Source organism: Manacus vitellinus, unplaced genomic scaffold (genome assembly GCF_001715985.3).
Source record: "Manacus vitellinus isolate BGI_N305 unplaced genomic scaffold, ASM171598v3 scaffold_3_pilon, whole genome shotgun sequence".
NCBI classification, from domain to species: Eukaryota; Metazoa; Chordata; class Aves; order Passeriformes; family Pipridae; genus Manacus; species Manacus vitellinus.
The window spans coordinates 38,680,740-38,704,033 of record NW_021940535.1 but is presented as its reverse complement, the minus strand read 5'-3'; the positions used below and the strand labels follow the sequence as shown (position 1 = coordinate 38,704,033).

Genomic DNA, 23,294 nt, shown 5'->3' with positions numbered 1-23,294 from the left:
GCAAGGGTTTTGGTTTAGCATGTGTAACTACTTCTGCCTCCTGCTCCCAGATGGTATCTCATGATACCTAAATCTAAGAGTCAAATAAGAATTCAGATTAATTAATTATTAATAGTTGGAGATAAAATATATATTTTTCCATTTTTTTGAGATAAAAACTAATATAAAACAGTCTCACCTTCAGAAGTAAGACGGGCTCTAGTATAGCACTCAGCAGTAGTTTAGGCTTACAGACATAAAGTCCCAGCTGTACTGAAAGGAGAAAGTGATGCTGGCAACTGTTTGACTATCAGTCAGGAAAAGCAATCCCCTCCAGGCCAATGTGGGTACGATGGTGAAGAGAGTATCTTTGCAGTGATGATATTAATAGCTCATTTGCAAATTTCTACCCAAATCTATTCACTTCAAAAGCTCAGCTTGGGGACCAAGAGAGATATTTTTCAACAAAACATTAGTCTCAATTAACTAAATGTAACCAAGATAAATGAGCTGAAAAATCAGCAGCAGATAAAACTGGTGAGGCCATTAAATCTATAAAGGGAAGATGCTGAAACTTGGAAGGCACACGAATACAATCCTGCAAGTATTCCAAGGCAGGGTCAGAAAGGGATAATGAGGCCCTGCCAGGCCGGAGATGCTGAGAGGCCAGACGGTATTGACACAGACAGTCAAACAACAGTGCAGCCCACAGCAAACACTGTGCACTAAGGTGGGAAAGAATTTTAATGAGCAATTTCAGTCTCATACATGCTATGAAAAAAGGACTTGGCACTGTTCCCAATGACAGTGCCCTACAGATTAGAAACTAAATCACAGCATCCTCAGGGGAGGATGAAAAGAGATAGCAATAGAGTATCTTTCTTTTTTCCTTTGATCCTGATATACTCACAGTAACATGTGTTTACAAGGGCTACATGGGAGTAAAAAGAGCAAGCTGAAGAATACAAATAAAATAAAATAAAATAAAATAATGTAGTAGAATAGAACAGATCAACAATAAAGTAATTTTAGCTGATTTTAAGGCATTACCCCAAAGTTTTATGAACACTTATAGCAGGTCATGCACTCTTAGGTAAAGAGTAACTTATTTAGTAAATAGGGCCCCTTTAAAAAACTATTTTGTTCCTCAGTTCTCTCAGAGGAGGCAGATGTACAGAAGCAAGTAATAACTTGTGGGATGACAGGTTCTGCCCTCAAAAACACCATGGAGGAACCGGCATGTACATTGGAGGCAAAAGGAACAAAACTCTCTTTAAGGCATCAGGAGGCATCAAAAAGCTCAGCTGCCGCCTGCAAAATATCTGCAATATGTTATCAGCCCAGGGTAAATGAGTCAGATGCTTCCCCCAGGAGCCATTACACCCCAGGCGGGCTGGGAGCGGGGCCCGGCAGATGGCTGCTGGGGAAGCCTTTCTGCCCGGAAAACTGGGAATGAGAAGTGCGTGCCCCCGAGCGCAGCCGATCTCTCAATGACTGACTCGCGGCTGCTCCGTCCCCAGGCCCCCGTGCCGGGAGCGCTCCCACCCCGGGCGGTGCCAGCATCAGAGCTGTCTTTGCTCTCCCGAGCAGAGCACAGGCTGCCACGGTCTTCCCGGCTTTGACCCGCTTTAGGCTACGAAAGTATGATGTGGGAAGTCGGCAAAGCTGCTGAAAAAGCCTACTATCACCATCGAATGAGAAATGCGCACCTTATTTCCCCAGCTGTGCACAACGATGTGCCACGTAAGCCCTCCAGGAGAGCAACATTTCTAGTTTCATGAGCGATTGTGCTACCACGCTATTGTGGGCTCGGCCCCCTTGTGAGAGCAATTCCCCAGCCAAGCTGCGGAGCCAGGGAAGGCCAGTTTGCTTCATCTGTTACTGCCACGGCTTGTTAAAAGGACAGATCCTCTCCCTGCTGCGCCGTTCATTTCCATTTGATCCTGTTCATTATTTCTAACCAGCTTTTTATAAATCAGTGTCCTGCAAGAAACCTCGAAACCGAACGTAATGGAGACCTGGGCATGTACAGTGCTCATATCCAGACAAAGAAATTCCCGTTAAACTGCAGATGTCTCTGTGTGGCACTGAATGTGCAACCTCGCTGCTGTTCATGTGGCTTCAAACACAGGTCTTCAGCAACCCTGAGCCAGTGCATGCAGCAAGGATCATCTTGAGTGTCACTTGGCATCAAACAGACACATTCGTCCTTTCAAACTCTCCTATTGAAATAATCAGCAACTGGAACACTTGAAAGCAACTAAGTCTTTGAAAGAAAAGCTATGCAAGTTCTTTGTTCCCCCACAAACTTGAGATTACCGATATTTTTCTACCTATTTGGAGAGGTTATCATCATTTTTGAAAACATAAGGTAAATCTTTTAGAGAAAAGGCTTTCAACAATTTAGAGGTTTTATTTTTCTCCAGGTAGAGCCAAAAACCTTCAGTGTTTTCTACATCAGTGTCTTCCCTTAGGTTTTTCACTTAAAAATCAAAGCGATCAAATTTTGCCTTGGTAGATTATTTCTATTATTTATTTGTGCATTTTCCTGTAAACAAGAGTGACTGCTTAATGGAAAGTTGTCTCCGGTGTTTCTCAAAGTAGAAAGTAGCTGCTGTCCCAGAGGCAGCAATAATTGCTTGAATGGCAATGAATAATTGCCTGGTAACAGCCAGTGCAGGGCTTTGCTTTTCACTGGGAACCTGTTCCCTACACAGAGACTAATTAGCTACTGCCGAAAGGAAAATGAAAATTGCAGAGCTGCTGTCCACTCTTACTCCCAGTGTTTTGCAAGGTGTTTCCTGACACCTCCCAGTCTCAGACCAGCCATAGCCTGAGTCCAAAGTCCTCCTTAGCATGTTTGGCCACCTGCTCTATACTCTTCCTCTGCGAAAGGATTTAAAACCACACCGCAGTTTTCCTTTCTCTAGAGCAAAATAAAATCTTCAATCCTCAGCTAGCATGGATGGGCTCTTCCAACTGGGCAAGGGGCTTTTGGTTAATCAGCAAGTGGTGGGGCTGAATTGCTGGGGAGGCACTGAGCCATCACTTTGGTCACTGTACTTCTAGCAAAATGTAAGGGAGAAGTGGATGGGACAGACAGACACATAGCTCCACTTTGTGGGCCAAGCACCCAGCTCTCCTCACTAAGGGCTGTCATGCCAGGTTGACTTTGCCTCAGAGACTTTAGGAAATCAAGAGTTTAGATCAAATCTCTCTCTGCTGGGTTATAATACAGTGCTTTCTGGGAGAAATAAAGGCCCAGCTCTAAGAGCTACATAGATACACAAATGCTCAGAGAAGTTATTAGGAGGAAATTTCAGGAATAACTTATCTGTGGTGACATAATTAAATACTATATTATAACGTGCATAAATAGGAAAACTGAGCTAAGGCTGCCTTGGAAGATATGACTTGGTTATTTCCTAGTAACTGAATGTTTGACTTTGGAAGTGTAGCACTTCTTTACCCAAGCTTTCCCGTGGCATATCAGTAGAGAACTTCAGTAGCTTCAGTCACAGGCTTGACAAGTATCTCCAGTGACCATGTCCCTTGTTGTCTTTCAGCTTCATTACACACAGCAAGCATGAGGGAGATGGAAAGAGTGAATGAGAATTGTAATTGCTTTGGAAAGCATGATGTTCTGTTCATGTTCACATTTGGACAGAGTCACTTCTTGGAGTAGCTCTTTTACCCTGTGTAAAACAATAATGAAAAGGTTAAGAGGGAATGTAATGGATAATTGTTTTAAAGGTAATAAATATATAATTGATTTCAAGCCTGCATTTTGCAGTAATCCAATCTTGCTCCCACTGGACTCCACAACACTTTAGAGATTCACTTGAAATGAATCAGGTTGCAGAGTTTCCACAAAGTAAAATCCAGCACTTAAATAAACTCTTTATTCTGAAATTCCAGGGTTGTCTTCAAAGATGCATAGTACTATTACTTCCATTATACAGATGTAGATGCTAATGTTACACAGAGTCAGCCAGATAGTCAGGTGATGAAAAAAACCAGAATAATTCACAGCCTGCTTAAATAAATGAACTTCAATGAAGCTACAGATTGTATTTCCAATGGATAACTTATAATTTTGATTATTTACAAGGGAAGTTCAGATTCTCCTTGGAATCCATTTTTAAACACCGTTTGAAAACTGTATTTCAAATTTTTTTCAAAAATCAAGTATTACTTTATCTATATGCACTGATAGTATACCTCTTATTGCCTTCCCTAAATCCCCAAATTAGCCTAAGGGCTCTTGGTAGTGCAGGTAAACTACTCACTGCAGGGAAGGACAGTGGTCGAGGCAGCTGTGCTACTGCAGCAAGGGGAGAGGGTGAAGGAGGCCAGGATGGGATGGGGCAGCCAGCACCAGTAGTGCTGCACTTACCCTGCATGAACCCACCTGCTCCCCACAGCAGGGCAGCAAAATTCCCCAATTTCTGCACTGGGGAGGATGCATTAGTACTGCTGCAGCAACAACCACACAGGTGGCACTTGGCCTCTCCTGGACCTCAAACTCAGGCTTAGCATCTGCAGATTTGCAAAAATCTTTCATGAGTTGGGACTGAATCTTCCCAGTTTTCTCTAAAAGTGTCTGGCAAACACAGAAAGTGCATTTACAGCTTGTATCTTCCAACACAGCCTCCAAACTACTGTATGTTTGGTCTGCTTCCCATCAGGGCACCCATACCTGCAGTTTGGTTGTAGGGATCTTCCCAGTCCTCTAATGCACTCTCATTCCCCTGGGACAGGTTGTATATGTCAACAGGCATTTGCTTTGCATCCTTATTCTGGGTCCTAGTTCACAGCTGAACATTGTTTAAACTTCTTGTGGCATAGAAGCACCTGGACTCCTTCCTAGGGCACGATGAAGATTTCTAGCAGTTACTTTATACTGATGGTTTTATCTTGCAGCAATGAATTACTTCTCTTCTGTCTGATAATTCAATGTGTTTCAGTTGGAAATTATGTATTAAAAGACTCAGCAAACTGAAAATTAGCAGTGATTTTCTTTCCTTTTTTTTTTTAATAATAAAATCAACCAGCGTTTCCAAAAATACTCTTCCTTTTCATGTGTCAATCACAAGCCAGAAACTGCTCTTGAATTATCGCTGCTTGTAGGAAACTGCCTTAACTTTACAGATACCAGAACAAAGTGCTTATTTTTGTTATCATGAAAGAAAAACTCACACGTCCTTCAGCCTGCCTATATTTCAAAGCCCATCAGAAGCAGAGCAGCAGGTGTAGCAGTTTCTCACATTCAGATGGAAACAGTGATGATGAATTGCATATATGCCCCCAGATCTCTGCCCCTCCTCCAAAAGCCAATCTCTCAGATTAGGCTGAACACAAACAGGGCTGCACAGGACCACCTGCTCTCCCTTGTGCTACATGTGCTACATAATATGTTCTCTAAGCCCAGATGTGCCTGGAAATGTAGTGAATCCAAGTTCAGAGGAGGCAACTAAGGGCAGCGGGGTATAATGGAGTGGGCTGCAGAAAAAGATAATTTATTTTCCAGTTGATAGACTGCTGAGAGTCTCTTTCCAAAATGTATCTCTTGCCTGTTTAGTAAATGCTACTGTACACAATGCAACAACATTTCTGCCATCAGCTTACAGCAGAGACTGGTTTTCTTAGAGGAGTTTGGGCAGCAGCAGCTGCTACAGAGCAGGAGCTCACAGTGTGACTAGAAAGTCTTTTTCCCTGTGCACCTTCATGTCTTCCTTCTGTATGAAATCCTACTTGTACAGGTTCCTGAGTGATTTAATCAAGGGGCTGGTTAGTTCATGGGATACATTTTTCCACCTTTTGTCTATATCTAGTTCACACTTTGTAGCTTTGGAGACCTGGCACTAACATAATTTCTCACTGTAACTTTCACTATATGCCAAAATGGATAAATCTCATTCCAAATATGGTTCTCAGACCTGACATTTCAAGGACAGCTAAACTGCCAACCATTTTATGTTTGCATCTTAATTTATTAAAAAAACACAAATAAAACAATCAACAAATAACAAACCCAACCAACCACAAACTCCCCCCAAATTAAAATGGATGGAACCAATGTATACTTGCAGTCCAGCTTAAATTGTTCAGGTAGTCCCTTTTGTCAAATGTCCTTCTGCTTGCTTAACCACCTGGTAGCAGAAATGAGATGAGAAGACTGGCAACAAGAAATATGGTGCTGGTAGGAAGGAGACTGTTATGAAAAACATGAGAGACAAGGAAACACAGCTTCTCCAGTTTGGTCTGAGGAGCTGCAGAGCACGTCCCAGATGGCACACTAGACACTCCCAGAACAAGGTGATTTCTTTAATCAGAGGGATCTGAAGGCAGCTGAGAGTCTGCCATATATGAAACATAATGTGCTTATGGAGACAGCTGCTGGCTTTGGCTCTGACAGCAAGGGGGAACCTCTGCCAGGGCCTAGCAGCCCCAGTGCCTGCTGTGATTTAGAAACAAAGTTCTTTTCACCTGGGTGCCTGCGTAAAGTGCAAAGCCTCTTGGGCCCTTAGTCCCTGCCCCAACCCCAGATACTCACATTGGGGCTGGGAATGTTGTTCTCACCCCTCCAGCCCTGCTGCCAAGCTGGGCACCTGCGTGGCAGTGCAGAGGGCTGGCTGGTCACTGCAGCGCTCCAGGGCCACACCACCATCCCAGTGTGGACACTGGAGACAACAGTACCACGTGCCAAGTGCGCCTTGGGGGTTTATGTGATTCACGTGATTTCATGGAGTGAAACAAGAGCAGAGCAGTAAAAGGTATCAAGAGGCACTTTTGACCAGAGGCTGATCAGAGAAGCGTATTTCAGATGGGTCAGAGGGAGCTGACGAGATGAGGATCAGCGCAGGAAAAATGTGGAAAAGGAAAAGAGAGAGGGGGAGAGAAGAGAAAAGCATATGAGGTGATTTCTGTTACTTTTTATTGGTGTTGCAGACTTTATATTTGATAAGAAAAGCATTTGTCATGTTAAAATACCCCAGTACTTCAGTACAAGTCCTCATAGTTGCAGAGATGCCATCTTCTATGTCTCTGATTTCTCCCTCAGGTTTTATAGATTCCATGTCAGTGTTTGTCCCCAGTCCCCAAGACAGTCTTCCCAGCTCAGCACATTCAGTTCTGCCTGTTTTTACTTTTCTTATCTTACACGGTTTCAGTTTACAGACTCTCAGAGCTCAGTGACAGCCTTCTCAGTGACAGTGAGCCAAGGTCAGGCAACAGTGCTGCACAAAACCAGCCAAAGGCCAAGGCCAGCTGGGGCCCTGGGCTGTGGACCACGCTGTGTTCCTGAGTGTGAGAGCATGATATTCTGTGCACACAATAAACTGAAATATGTATACAGTCTGTATGCATGTACATTATATATACATTATATATATAATGTGTATATATATATATATACATTAAATATATATATATATTTATGTGCATATACATAAATTCTTTCACGTTTTCTGTCTCTCAAAATACACAGTAAACTGAACAACATGTCCTGGGAACCTTCACAGTCAGGAAGAAGTCATACAGCTTCAGATAAACAGACTGCTAAACTATAAATGCCCACCCCATGTTAAATACAATTTCTGAGGTTTAAATAAAATTTTCAATGCTTTCTTATTCCTTTAGATCAGAATTATTGCCGGACAAAAAGTAGAACCACCCCTCTCAGCTCCCCCTAAAAAGCTGTTTCCCTGCTACCTTGCCTCCCTGCAGCAAGAATTTACAAAAATCTCTCAAGAAAACCACAGCTCTGCTTTTATAGTAAGATTTTAAGGCTAGAAACAACCTGCTTTAGTCATGGCCATGTTTAAAAGAACTGTTTAAGGTGTCAGAATTTCAGTCTTGGGCATCAATTCACAGACATTTGGCAGAATTGTGTCCAGTTTCTCACTATTCACTGGATCTGACTTTTGCTACCACTTTCCCCCCATTTTATTACTTTCTACATATCAAAGTCCAATTTTAAAAATAGCTCTTAATTTTTGTGTCATTCCTTCATGAATCTGAGTAGGAAAAAAACCCCAACATCCCCTAATCAATTTGAAATGTTGCAAAAATCACCACTTTCAAGCTTTCTGGGAAAGATATCAACTTATCAAATATCTGCATGCTCATACATATGCACCTCTTCTCCTCTTAGGTCAAGTTATAATAACAAAATAATGTCTCCTGGTTTTCCGATCCACTGAAAATTGTTGCATACATACACTTTTCCTTTTCTTCAGAACTCATGGCAGTTTGTAAAATCCTGCTGTCAGAATTAGAGTGACAACACAGTGTCACAACACAAAATGACAACACAGTTCACAGAACTTAAGTCTGAACATTTCAGAGGATACCTGAGGCCAAAAGGGAAATAAAACTCTCGATTTGTAGTCCAAGTATCAGCCTGGAAGAAACCTAATTAAATTAATTACAAAATGCTTATCACAAGAATATTTTTTTATAAATTTTATGATTCTGGTATTTTGAGTTGTAATATAGAGTTAAATTTATCCTACAAAGACTGATTTTAAATTATTCCATGAAAAGGCTTAGAGAATTAAAAAATAGTTATGCTAAAATGACTTTATGACAATGGGTGATGGTGAAGAATTTGAGTGCATTAGAGAGACATCTGCTTTGCAAACCAAAAAAAAATTACCAAGGTGGACTCAATGACACTCCAAATGTTGCTTAATTCTTCTGTCTCACCTCTAAAACCAGATCTACAAACAGCATTGTCACTAACAACATCTATTACAGCTATCAAAAAAAAAAAGCATAGTAAGGTAGCGTACAGGAGGGAATTTAGGAACACAGAACTGGATAATTGTTTCTGGGGAATTGGAGACAAATGTATCATATAATTGATTTCATAAGTTGATCAAAATACATCCTAAATTAAAGTGACAGGAAACTCATAGGGGAGATAGAAGGGACACTGGAGGTTAAAGAGACCAATTTTTGTCTTTTTCGTGCTTACCCACACAGCCACAGCAGCCATAAGGCACAATAACTCATCAGTTGCTCAGCTGCACAATTACTTTTAAGCTGTTTCATTTATATGTAATTTGATTTATGAAACAGATCATGCATTAATACAAGGAAAAAAAATCTCATCACTGAAGATGATTCTTCTGCTGCCCCGGAACTGACAAAAGAGCCACCACTTTGGGAGGTGGGAGACTCACTCTTCACCCCAAGGCTTAGCACAAGTAGCTAAGTGCTCACAGAAGGCAAATGTTATTTTGGACAGATTTAAAAAGAAAAGTAATTTATATTTCTTCATTTCCCCCATCAGCTGTCAGCTGTGCCTTGCGGAAATGAGTAACAATTTGTGGTATTGGGCACTACAGAGATCTTAGTAGTTTGTGAAGTAGTTTTCAACTGGCTTTTATACAGCATTGGAAAGTTCACTTTTCACTTGGTATCTTCCGGCTCAGCTTTGCCACTCTGCATTTGAGCAGGGGTTGACTGGGTATTAGGTTTGATTTGCCTTTAGTAAAGTAATTCCCGTGTCAGGCCAAAGTACCACAGTGGATAACTGTGTCTGTTTTGCATTCAGATGCCTCTGAGAAGGAAGGTACCTGTACTTATAACTATTTCTTTTTACAACAATATAAGTGCATAAGAAAGTAAGAGCTTTACCATCAGTGATCCAGGAGCACAAGGAACAGAGACTCTGGCAATTCAGGTGCTGCGCAATTTGAAAACGTAACATCTTTTTGTAAAGGAAATGAGGACTGTTTTTCAGTAATCATCAATGTATCTTCAGCACCTAATATAAATTCAGAGAATCCAGCATATTCTTTTGATAATAGATGAAGTGAAATCATATAATTTGGAAGTGTATGAAATATTTAAGTATCCGATGATTTTCTAAAATGTGTAGTTCTAGATTTCTGAGACCGAGGAAGTGAAAGAGAGAAAGAGATTATGTTACTAACTTGGGGAAGCAAACCCCCATATTGCATAATGGCCCGTTGTATCCCACCAATTAAAAACCCTTATAAAAGTACTTTAAAAATGTAACTTATTTTCAGTGGACAGACCTGGTTGTCTATTGAAGATAATCAACTCATTTCCTTTTGAGTACAATTATTCCAGAAAAGTCTTTCATCAAAAAACATAATCCACAGTGATAAATCACTTGGAGCAATAAAATCACTTGCATGAACAAACACAGCTTCTGTCAGTAATTGTGCTTCCTTGCCCTAGGCACAAGTTTGTTACATATGGGAAGCGATAATACTTGTGGTTACAGTTCCCAGTATCATTTTCCTTTCCCAGTTCACACTTACTCATACCTATGCCTACCCAGCAGCAGTTACATAAGATGCAATTCCCAACATTTATAATCCACCTCTTGCAAACAATAAACCTCATCAAATTAGCCCCTGACGTGCTTTGTACTAACAAAGTAATTTGCAGATCCATCATAAAGTATCAGGACTATTATTTGTCTGCAGTCAGTACGGACCTTTTTTCTGACAGTGTTACCTGCAAGCTCTTGGTTATATGAACTCTTAGTTGCTGTCATATAACTCAGGCAAAAGGACAAATTCAGTGCAATCTCTTTCCTGCATTTCTGGGAGCTGGAGTACACGTCCATCTGATCCAACATCATGAGATGTCCCAGAAACAACATCAGCAATGCTCAAGACCACTGATTTCTACTGGTGGTGTCCATTGCACCCTACACATTATGGCTTTTTGGGGGACCCTGAACCCTGCCATTACCTTGACTAACCTGTTCACTTGTTTAGCTGTGTATAGTTCTGTTTACAGACTATCCTTCACTTCAAGCCCTTTCTACATGGCAGTCATCAAAGCAGAGAATGTTCCTTTCCTCAGTACATTTGTTTTCCCTATTTTTAAACCTCCTCCCTAGGACAGGTTTGTTGCTCTTCTCAGAGGAACCTTGTCCTCATCTACTCACCTAATCCTATATCTAAGTACTACAAAGAAAATTTAATGTGTAACTTGAAAGGTAACAGCCACAAATTATTTACTTCCTCATCAACATTTCCTAATTATTATGTATAACTTTCTTTGTCTAGCCATTTCCACACCCTTGAAATAGACATTGTCACCACATTTCTTTAAAATTTGCAGTATATAGGAGATGTTCAGGCCCTCAAATTTTACTGGTAGTCATCATGAGACAATAATAACTCAGGTTTGTCTCTGCAGTCCTTGTGCCAGATTCATCCAGCAGGTAAGTTCTACCTGCCCAATCATTCTGAAAGTCGGGTTTTTTTGACTGACAGTTGTTTTCAGTGAACAAGAATTCATATTCCGCTTTTCATAGCCATCTTTGAGAAATGAGAGAGGTATAACAGCATGTTAGGAAAAAGAATATCTGCTTAATGTCAAAGTAGTACCCTGTCTCTCAGCAAAGACTGTCATTAGTGTCAGCAGTGGATGTAGCTGCTACTCCAACCTCTCAGCTGTGTTAAATGATAGGAAGCAAAACCAGAGGGCTCTGGCATCAGTGGGGGGTGGCACATGGAGCAGAAGGATTAACAGGAAATGTACACATGCATTAGAAAAGACACCACAGAATTTTTGCTACCACAAAACAATAAGGCAAACAAATAAATAAACAACTACTCTATCTTATTCCTTTCTGTTGACTTGAAATAGACTTGGAAAAAAAAATGCACAGTTTACACTGGATTCCAGTTTAAGCATAAACTTAAGGTTATAGCTTTTTTTCCAAACAAAATGCAACTAGGGCACTAGCTAAAAGGGAAACATAAATGATTACTTAGCTCAGGTCTGATCTTACAGAGTCAGCAAAAGAAGCAAAAGTAAGATCAGGACCTTACCCATGGGAGAGAAAAGCATAATATGCATGTCTCTGTTATATAAAACCTAGTACACTTGTATTGGTTTAGCAGGTTGTATTATACTCCCTTCATGCTTGTATAAAATGAATAACGAGCAATGTATTCTTTTTATACATATATATAGCATGCAAAGATTACAGGAAAGTGAAAAAGATATAAAGCCTGAAAGAAAGCAGGTCACTGTGGGCTCAGTGACCAACCTGGATGACAGGCATCTGAAAATACGCTTCTTGGTCATTGTAACATTAAGCTATGAAAAATCCTCCCCTGTGAATACTGTTATGTGCTCTTCTTTAACCCAGCATTCACTAAAAGCTGCATCATAACCAAAACCCCAAACACTGGGGTTTTGCATATAAGATCATGATATTATTTGTGCTCTCGATTTAAATAATTGATTTTTTTATTATTTTCTATTCTTTTATTAAAGCAAAATTGATTCCGGATTTACCATTGGAAAGTGTCCATAGTAGCATATAATGCCATGAATTAATATGCTGTTTTGCTGACCTGGAACCATCACATATTTCTGGGTACTCCACATATCAATCAGTATTAAACTAATTATCATTAATGTTTCTGACTTACTGTTAATTGCATTTTATAAAAATTAAAACATAAAAAACTCATATAACATTACAAATGCTTATGACTGCCTTTCACTTAGAGCTCTTCAAAAACTGCAAGAAATTACCATGTCTTGTAAACTCCTGTTAGGAATGCCACCTTGTGGATAAAAGCTGTATGGACCAACGATTCCAGGTAAACTTCACTAAAATTTTTACTTGCAAAAAAATACCCGTTTTGCAGAACTGAGCTATTCACGTGTGACCTTTCAGAACTGTGAAGAATTCTTTTATTAACTATTCTGGTTAAAAATGACTGTGAATATGGCTTTCCTGTCCTCATCTGTATTAAATGCTAATTAATTATGCAGGGAGCACTAGTTTCATTAGAGATGGGATGCATTTATTAGCATTTTAAACAGAATCAGATTGCCACATGTACTTAGTAAAAAAGTCCACTAAATGCTTACTCTATTTAGATATAATTTAGTGAATTATTCTAAAATTTATAGAAAATACATTTTTCTCATAATATGTTGCTAGAGCAGAACCCTATGAGCACACTTTAACTTCTCTAAGCTTTATGGGGCATCTTTGGTTGGTATATAAAAGGTTGAGTTTAACTACAAGTAAGGAAACACTGGATTTTTCATTTTGTCTTATATAGATCCTGTTATGAGCTGAAAATGAATTGAAAATAGCCATTGTATTGCAACTTGCTTGTGAAAGCACAGAGAAATGTCAGGTAAACAAGAATGGAAAGAAGGGGTCCAAGAGCATCTAATAAACCTTAAAAGATCTCTAACTTTTAAAAGCTTGGAAAAATAAATAATAGTTAGCTACATTCAATAAAGCTGACATTTACACAGGCACTTTCCTTCTGTGTCTGTTCACCTCATTTTCATAATGAAAGTATATATAGCCCAAACCATCACAGGACTTATTGTATAATGAAATTTAAAACTAATGAGCCATATCCTAATAGCCATGAGTCAAGTCAGAGTGTGCATTAGTAGACCATTTGCAATTCTCTAGAGACAGAAAGAACAAGGCTAAATGTATCCAGTAGCCTATTTAGCACACAACTTGTTCTGTGTACTGATCACACTACAGCAGAACTGAAACGAGTTCACAATCTCTGGCTCTCAAACCTCTGTGAAATTCTGCCAGCAGACAAGTTACTCCTGGGGCAGCCAAATGTGACTTGTGATTATTTGCTTTGGCCTGTTGTGTAACATGGATCTGACTTGTCTGAATTGGTCCTCTTTCTATCAACTCACATTTTTTCATGAAATCATCTAACATGTCCAGACAGGGAAATCTTTACCATTCTGTTATGTACCTTTATCCCTTCTTGTAACACGTCCAACTTCTACTTAGAATTGCTGGATCACTCTTTCACTGCTAGATGGAACAGTTCCTTATTATTTTTTTTTTCTCCAAAGATGGTTTGTCTAGGCTAATTCTTTCACTAAACTAAGTAAATTCTGTTTGTTGAGACTCTCATGCCAGTGCTTTTTTTTAATCCTTTTATTGCTCTCATGGCCTTTTCTGTCCAACTTCCCAGCACTACTGAAAATTATGACTCCTGGAATTGGGCATAGCATTCTTTCAAAAGGTTACACCAGAGTCAAATAGTCAGCAATATTACTTCCCTGACAGTATTCCCATTTCTAAACCTCAGGATCTCACCAGCCCTTTTGGCTGCAAGGCATGCTGAAAATTCATGTTCAGTTGAGAACGTACATTGTCTCCACACACTGTTCAAAGTCAGCATTTCCTACCACTAATTGTTCTACTTGCTAAGTATGTTCTCAAACCTCCATGCTAGTAGAAACTCAGGTTCATTTTAGGCCACAGTGAAATGCAAGTTGCTTACAGCTCTCAACCAAGCAATTCATCTTACTCTCTTTAAGCAGTTCCTTAGTATTTAAGTTTTGTGGCATCTGTAGATTTTTTACTTTTACTTTATTTCCTCCTATGTTCTTAACAAACTTGTGGTCAAGAGCCAAATCCTGTGTGAACTCACATAACAAATCTGTTCAATCTTTCCTTTCCAGTTTGACTCAATTATTGTCATGATGAATTTTACATTTTTGGGTGATACTCTGCATGTTTCCCAGTTCTGATAAGCATGCTGAGTACACTTATAACTCCTGTGGAAAAACACAGTAACATTTAAATCCTCCTTAAGCTGCTAATACATGTTCAGAATCAACTGGCCATTCACTTTAATTCACTGACATTAACTACTCATCGCTGTTTCAACTATTCAAGTGATTTTTAAGCCCATGATCCTGAAATAATATTCCAATTGAATGAAGGTTGGCCCACAATTGTTAAGACAACCAGCTCATGTCTCTACTGAACTAAGTGTGAATAAGAAAGATTAAAGAGTCAGAGATTTCCTTTTCCACACTAATTCCTCAAAATACAGTAGGCTTTCCATGCAGCACCAGGCATGTCTGTGTGCAACATAAACAGAGTGTTTAGACATTTGCTATTTTGGGTGTGGGATTCTTTTCTATACATACTTTCCTTCCAGAATGATGCAAATTATCTCACTAACCATCTCGGTCTGAGCAAAGTGAATGACAAGATTATCGGTTACTACACATCTAGCTTTCAAGGAAACACAGGATGGAACACATCTTTCAAGAGTTAAGAATATCAAACTCTAAACCCCACTTCTTTTAGTGGATTTTCTTTATATCAGATTGATAAGGATTTACAAACATATTTACAAAGAAAGTGCTACAGTGTGGATCCTGCAGTTTTATTTGGAAAAAAATATGGTGGATACAAATAAGTAATGCATATTTCAGGAATGCCAAACATGATATACTTAATAGCATTGTGTGTTCTTGATGTCCTTGAAGAGCAAAGTTGACAGCACAAAAAACAAGAATCTTCCCTGCAGAGTTCCACCAGCTAAAACATTCCATTGCCTCAAAAACATAAATAGCAATTATTTTTGAATTGTAAGATACTAAGAAAACAGAATTATCTTCTCAAGTTGTCCCTATGTACTCTATTCACCCTTTACCTCACATCACTCTTTGTCACCCTGTGAAGGGCTGTAACTAAAGGCAAGTAATGAGCAGCTGGTACATGTATAAGCAAAACAGTATTTTACACATAAACATTCCTGTAATAAAAAGTGTAAGTATAGACATTATGTTTGTCCTTACATTTGTTACATTCATCCTTAAGGTTTTTCATGTAGTAGCAAGTGTTCAGCAAACATTTATCTATACATATGAATAACAGCTTAACTAAAGCTATGCTTTTACTCCAGGTCAACAAAGCTAATGGAAACGTGTATCTAGTGGCAATGTGTATCTATGCACACTCACACTCTCTGTCAACCTGGCTTTTATTGATTGAGACTGAAACATCCTATTGCTAGACAAACAGGAGCAAACTGTGTATTCAGCAAGCCTAAATGGCTTAAGGAATCCTCCTAACCAGCACCATTTAGATTTGCCCTTGTGTATCATTGGCACACCATTTTTGCCTTAAGAAGTTAATAGAAAATACTGTATGACAGCATTCACTGTGCACAATGTCTGCACACTGAACACACAAGGTAAAAAAGGTCACTTGTGTCCACTCCTTAATGTCTTTTGAATATTTCATAATACTGATAGTGGGGGAGAAAGAAAGACAGTAACAGCAGCACAATGTTTGTCAAATCACAGTACATTGTTAACACTAAGAAAATCCAGGCTGAGAAGACAGGAGGGTTGCTTCCCTCTCTATCCTATGTCCCCACAGCCAGCTATACTGAGTACGCTGGAAATTTTTTCTATTTCCCCAGGCCCAGCAGAACAAGGCAAGCCAGGAGATTGTACATCACAGCTGCCAGAACACAGCATCAGCACCAGGTCACAAATACTGTGCATATCCAGGATCACAACACTACTGCAGCATTTTATAGTGCCCATTACGAGGATCCACAAGCAGATGTGGCACACAAAAATAGTTCACTGAAATTATTTGTTGAAAATGAGCAAATACTGTAATGTAAAAGCGTTTAGACATTCTGAGAAATGTATTAATATCTTATGTGCTCTTTAACCACTGCCTTTAAAGACCTTAAGTCCATATTGAAAACCCTTAACTAGGTACCACAGCTCATTTTTTTACTTATTCAATTTGTATCAACTGCTATAATGGCTCATGCAATAGGAAAACAGCAACTGGAAGTTTTACTAATACTTTCTACTGCAAGCTTGAGTTACTGCCATAAACTTTGAAATACTGATTGAGTCACGCCAAAATAGTTTAGTTCTGACTGGTTTATCTAACAGTGAGTTATCTCAGGGTAGGATGTCGGCTTCTAGTCTAATCTTAGAACCTCAGCTTTCTCTTCCAGGTACTTTCTATGAAAACAAGCTGTTCTTTGAAGACATTTTTTTAAAGTATTGTAACCGTATGACAAATTGACCCATGATGTCAAATGGCATTAAGCCCCATGGAACCAGTTACTGCAGGATCTCCACTGAGTTCTGAAGCTAAAACCAATTCCTGTTCCAGTAATTCAGTCCAGGCAGTTGGCTTTGTTTGGGTTTGGATTTGTTTGGGTTTTTTAAGATTTAGAATTCTGGTCTTGTACTGAGCACATCTAGAGAAAGCATTAAATTTTTTTTCCACTTGGAACTACTGTAAGAATCAGACTGAAACATACAGAAATACAAGGTGGATGTGCCTTATCACTGACACAAGCAATGCTTCTTTTTTGGCAATATGCTTATGCAATTCTTTCTTACAGAACTTGGATTTTTTTAAAAAATTACATATTTATGGTCTTTCCCATGTTGTGTCTGGAAAATGACAATTCCCCTGCCACATGAGGAAGCTGAATGAGTCAGGTCTTTTCAACCTGGAGGAGGTTCAGGGGGCACCTCATCAGCTTTCCAGTACTTCAGTGGTGGCTAGAAAGAGGACAGAGGCTCTCTCTTCACAAGGAGACACATGGAGACAAAGGGGAAGTTGCACCAGAGGAAGGTTCATCTTGATATAAGAAAAAAATTTTTCCCAGTGAGGACACTCAATCAGTGGAACAACCTCCACAGGGATGTGGAAGAGCCCTATCGCAGGAGGTTTTTAAGACGTGCCTGGGCAGGGTGCTAGATAATCTCATCTAGGCTCCCTTTCCCACAAAAGGTTGGACTGGGTGATGTTTTGAGGTCCCTTCCCACTTGGGATGGTCACAATTCTGTGAAAACAAAAACTTATTTTTCAAAGTTACTGCAGAAATAGTGAACGAGGATTGAGCAGAGAAAAGAACTACAAAGTTCTAAAAAGGTATCCAAGAATGGCATTACTTAGAAAGCTATTGTGTTACACCTACGTTATCAGCTACATTTAATTATACTGTATAATGCAGCCACTGTGGCAAAGTGCTCGGGTCTTTTATTTTAGGCTGGAAGAAATTCTTTAAATGACAATTCTTTAAAATAGTTTACTAGGTGGTGTCTTCTTCACCTCTTATGTGGCAAGAAGGTGCCTCTAATGTGGCAAGAAGGCACACAGAGGAAGCTGTCAGATATGATAACAGTTCAAAGTCCCAAGTGAATCTTGACATCCAGCAAATGTTGCCTATCGAAGAGGCAAAAAGTGTTAACAATTACCAGATTATTTGAATCTTGGTGGGAAAGTCGACCTCCCATCTGATGAGGGACAGCTCTTTACCTGGAACTGTGTGCCACTCAAAACTAGCCAGTACATCATTTCGCCATATATCTTAGTGTGAAATGTAGTTCATTTTATGTCATTGCCAAATATATCCCCAGGTACCAGAATACATTTCTCCACAACCACATGATCTCCTAGTACAACCTACTCTATCTTTTTTCTTCAGAAAAAAACAATAAAGAGCCTGTCATTAGCAAAACCACACAGATCTATTTTAGGTTACATAATGAATACCTCTGATGCTATCACACTGGAATTCATCCTTCGCTTTCCTTGATGAGATGCCAAGCAATTTGGGAAGCTTCTTTCTTACACTAATTCATGCAAAGCAAGAACCGAACAGAACATCAAGGGCGTTAACTTAAGAAAATAGGAAAATAGAAGTAATTAGAACAAGAAAGCTCTATGACGTCAAAGATAAAACTTATAATGCAAAAAAATAAATGTAAATAAAAGGCAAGGTCTGGTTGTTATTTAAGAAGACCGCTGGTACTACTAGCAGATTCTTCTATGGGATTAAAAAAGAATTCTAAAGTTGAAAGTCGAAACAGAAAACATACAGGAGAGAGACCACAACACACTGGAGGAAGAGTCACATCTCAAATATATTAAAAATATTGAATCAAGAATTCTATTTGACACAGGAAAATATCTGGGAGAAAAAAGTATGAAAAACAAAAAGACCAGATTTGTTTACATAAACACTGGCCTCATGATACATAATAAAACATTATACAAAAAGATATCACAAAATTCAATGGTTCTTCAATGGTTCAGGGATTAACAATACAACTACACTTCAATCTTTGTAGTGAAATCCATTCTCATTAGTAACATATGAACATTATTATAGTATCTTATTATGTTTCAGTGCCCTAAGTGAAATGAGTTAAAGTTTAATTAATCACCCACAGACCAAAGGATCATATCATTGTTGCAACAAAACCAGAGCTATTAGTTTCAGAAAGGTCAGACTTCATTATCTGTGTCCTTCCATGGAGGACACTTCAGGCTTCTGAAGGAGACAGCACTGCCAAGGAAAGCCAGTAGTGCCGGCATCTCTACTGTGTCTGACTTTCAAAAAGATATTCCAGTCTTTTACACTCTCAATTCACAGCCTTTCACCACCACTAGAAATCTCACACATGTTACTTACAAATACTGTTGAAAGCTTGACAACTGAGTATAAAACTGTGGAAGTTGTACTGTGGACTGGACACAGCCCAGGTGAATGACGGATTTAGTAAAACATGCAGCTTGTTAAGAAGGTATTGCAACTGACACTGGGGACATTGGATCAGTTGCTCAAAAAACTTTCATGAAATGATTTTGAATTAAGGTTTCTATATGGTGCATCAGCACACTCGTATCAGCAGCACAGACCTGGTGATCCCCATTCCCTGTCTTTTTCAGGGTCTCTAATAGGCCCCAGTGGATTGGAGGCAGAGCGCTGTAAGAACTCAGCAAGTGAAGCTGACTTAATGGATTCTGGTTTATTTCTGCAATCCTCAAGGCCCTCAAGATAGCAGGAGCAAACTTAGAATAATGAGCTGTAGATGAAATAATAATTGGGCAAGTTCTATCCTGCAATCGATCTGCAACAACTTTAGCAACAGCTGTGTGCGTATCCAAAATATATCCTGTAGTACTGTACACAGAGTGAATGGCAGCTAGACAGTCCTCCTCAGAGCACCAGCCAGCCACTAAGTCCTGCTGAAGTTTTTCAAGTAGATCTTTCCGTAGCTGGAAGTGGCCCTGATTTTCCAGCTGGTTAAATAATTGTGTTACCAGTTGTCCATCTTCATTAGCAATCAGGTGCAAGTATCGCTCAAGATTGGAGGACTTCAAAATATCTACTGCTGATGAAAAAGTAGGAATTAATTTTCTTCCCCTCAAATCATAAACACCTGTTCTTATGAAGTCAGTCAAAACATTGTTTTCATTGGAAGCACAAATACATTTTCTGATAGGAATTCCCATCATTTTAGCATAGAAAGCCGCTAATATGTTGCCAAAGTTTCCTGTAGGAATGCAAATATCCACAGGGCTTCCAAAAGGAACAATACCTTGATGAACAAGATCAAGGTACGCAGAAGCATGATAAACTATCTGAGGAAGCAGTCGTGCCCAGTTTATGGAGTTTGCTGCAGCTAAAGCAGTTCCATATTCTACTGTAAGAAAGCCGGTAAAATCAGAATTAGTAAAGATTTGCTTTATAGCTGTCTGGCAAAAATCAAAATCAGATTTGACACCCACTGACCATGCATTTTCTTTCTGACAGCCAATCATCTGAGATTTTTGAATTGGGCTTACTCCATCCTCAGGAAAAAAATTCATCACAGCAATTCTCTGTTTGTCAGTGTCATGGAGACGACTAAATCCATCTAGGACAGCACTCCCCGTGTCCCCAGAAGTAGCTACCAGAATCAAGTAATTGCAGCTTCTGGGAATGCAGGAGGCAAATAAATGTGGCATCAACTGTAATGCAAAATCTTTAAATGATGCTGTTGGCCCATGAAATAACTCCAGAAGAAACTGATTGCCTGCCAAATGCCTTACTGGGGCAACTTTAGAACAACTAAAGTTTTCTCCATAAGCAGTTCCAATAATTTCTGCCAGTTTAGAAGCAGGAATATCAGCAGGATGTATGCATCTTTCTAGTATGACCTCAGCTCTTTCAATGTAAGTTGCTCCTATCAGACCTTGCCATTCTCCAGCAGTGAATTTTGGAAGTCGTCTCTCAGGAACAAAGAGTCCTCCATCAGGGGCTAAGCCCTGAATAACAATGTCACTGAAATACTTATGAGAGTCTTTTTCCATGCTCCTTCCAGACCTACTAGACCGAGTTGAGATGAAAGTTTCCAGTTCTGAGTCTTGGTATCTCTTCACAGCATCAAGTACCTTTTCTGCTACAACCTCTGCTGCAATATCCTCTCCACAAAAAACACGGATGTCATACCACCTTTTGTAAAATGGCTTCCTAAACTGAAGTATGTCCTTGAGAGAATTACCAGCAGACAGGCCCACGATGCGATCCACTGCCATTGATTTCAGCCTGCTCATAATGACTGTTGTGGGCACATCCAGATACACAACTATTCCATTTTTCTTCACGTGCTGCATGCCAGCAGCATGCATTGGATTGGACCCACTAAGGGAAATGACACTTCCAGATGCTGAAAAATTCAACAGCGCTTTTCCTTCCTCTTCTAGAAATTCCTCATAACCAACGTCCTGCAGTTTTTCTGACACACTCATATTCCAGGATGTTTCAAGGACATCGTCATCTATGTCTATGACAGGGCAATCTAGTTTCTGGCCTACTATTCTCCCAATCGTTGTTTTCCCAGCACCTGGAGGTCCCATCAAGATAATATTTTTGTTTCCAAGAAGAGAATGGTTTGAGAACCATGACTTCCATATCTGTGCAAATGCAACAGGTCTTGAAAGCATCAGTTTTAAACACATGCTAGAAAGACTGTTTTGGGTTATTAGTCTCAAAGGCCGATACTGAAAAATGTGAAACATCTTCTGATGAGTTATTGTGGGGGTTTTTCCAAGGTAACTTGACAATCCACTTAACTGCTTCAGAAAGAGAAAAAAAAACAGACAAAAAACCAGTAACCATTCCTTCAGCAAACATCTAGGAAAAAAACCTACAGGACATAAAATTCAGAACAAAACTTCAAACATAAATCCAGTTATGACTTCATCAGTGCCAGGGAGGTATTTCTCAGAGAAAGACTCATTTCGCTCTCCTGCATAGTTTCAGCTCGTTTCCACTGACAAATTCAACTGTTTGCAAATAATATTGTTCACAGAAATTCAAAACCAATTAGTTTTTCCTCTATTAGACTTGCTTTTAACTACACATTTACAAATCACGATTAACTTGATTACCTTCTTGTAATCAAAATGTTAACAAAATATACATTTGTCCCACCTCCCAAGTTAACTTTGATTTTTTTATACTTTCTTGCTGAAAAAACAAATGCAAGACCCACTTAAATACACAGATAACTCACAGTGTTGTGCAACAGCAAGGCTGAATGAGTTGCATTCAAATCTCTTCTGAAGGGATGCCAAACCGAGCAAGGGATTTGTGAAGAACTCCTATACTGGAATTGTATTGAGTGTAATTTGAGGGGGGAGAGAAAAGGGGGGGAAAAAGAGAGAACACATCATGAAGACACTCTACCTTCCAAAAAAAGTCACTAAGAAAGATGGATTTCCAAAAAAGATTAAGCAAGAAACTCCTGACATTGTGCTTTTTTTGCTTAGAGAAATAAACACCAGTATCAGCACTAATTGCAGCACATGATGTTTAGGGAGGTCAAAGGGGGAAAGACTCTCAAAATCTCCCTAAAACTGAGGCAGGGGTGGGAAGAGCATTTGCTCAATTCTGCGTGAAAGATGAGCTTGCAAACAGTAAGTCTGTGTCTGCATCCAGTGCTGTGACCTGGTGGACATGCTGTAATTACAAGACATAGAGCGAAAACGGGCATATCATACTGTATACGCTTTTTTTTTCCTCAATCCTTAGTGAGTCATCCTGTGTAAATACAAGTTTTTTGTAACAGTCATTAAAAAGGAAAAACAAACTGCAAAGTGTAATATCCAGTATGAATATAAAGCTGCAGTGCAATAGTAATGCACTCTAGTGCATTATGTATGTCTATATTCACAATAGGGACAGAAAGAGATCTTTGTATTAAGCTTGCAGATGTAAAAGAGTTACATTCGGGATCAAAAACCCCCAAGAATGTAGAGACAGTATTTTTGTGACTTTATTTCTTGAACTTAAGAATCACTTCAAGCATTATGTGTGAACTAAGGGAGTGCAAACCACACCAAGCACAGTCCTGCCTGCCATGTCCAGCTTCACTAAAGATTCACTTGCAGCTGCAGTCACTTGGTTTGCGCTACCCAGCTGCTGGGTGTAACAACTGGGCTGCTCTACGAATTTAGGCCACAGGTATTGTTTGAAATCAGCTTAGTTAACCTGGTGCAAAATCTTGCAGGGAATTCTTTATCCAGCTACTCATTTCAACCCACTGCAGTGTAGCCCATCTTGCACCCACGCACATAAAGCACATGTACACAGATGCCCACAGCCATTGAATGCCACCTGCTTCTTTGAGATAATGTTTTGTTCCAGTGGCAAAACTTCTCTGCAAAACCAGCTAAAATTAGCCATCCA

General features: G+C 39.5%; 1 protein-coding gene and 1 long non-coding RNA gene across 2 annotated transcripts; both read right to left on the bottom strand.

The window, feature by feature from the left end:
* Positions 1 to 2,196: 2,196 nt before the first annotated feature.
* LOC108640217 lies at positions 2,197 to 7,353 on the bottom strand. Its single transcript, XR_001921001.1, has 4 exons — positions 6,536 to 7,353; positions 6,066 to 6,131; positions 4,679 to 4,924; positions 2,197 to 3,674 (listed from the first exon to the last, which is right to left on the bottom strand). It is a non-coding gene; the product is annotated as an uncharacterized LOC108640217 (long non-coding RNA).
* Positions 7,354 to 16,393: 9,040 nt separating this feature from the next.
* On the bottom strand, positions 16,394 to 22,248 carry THNSL1 (threonine synthase like 1). Its single transcript, XM_018075589.2, has 2 exons — positions 22,120 to 22,248; positions 16,394 to 21,676 (listed from the first exon to the last, which is right to left on the bottom strand). Exon 2 carries the CDS (start codon positions 21,620 to 21,622, stop codon positions 19,400 to 19,402), a length of 2,223 nt encoding a protein of 740 aa, XP_017931078.1. The 5' UTR covers positions 21,623 to 21,676; positions 22,120 to 22,248; the 3' UTR covers positions 16,394 to 19,399.
* Between the last annotated feature and the right edge of the window lie 1,046 nt (positions 22,249 to 23,294).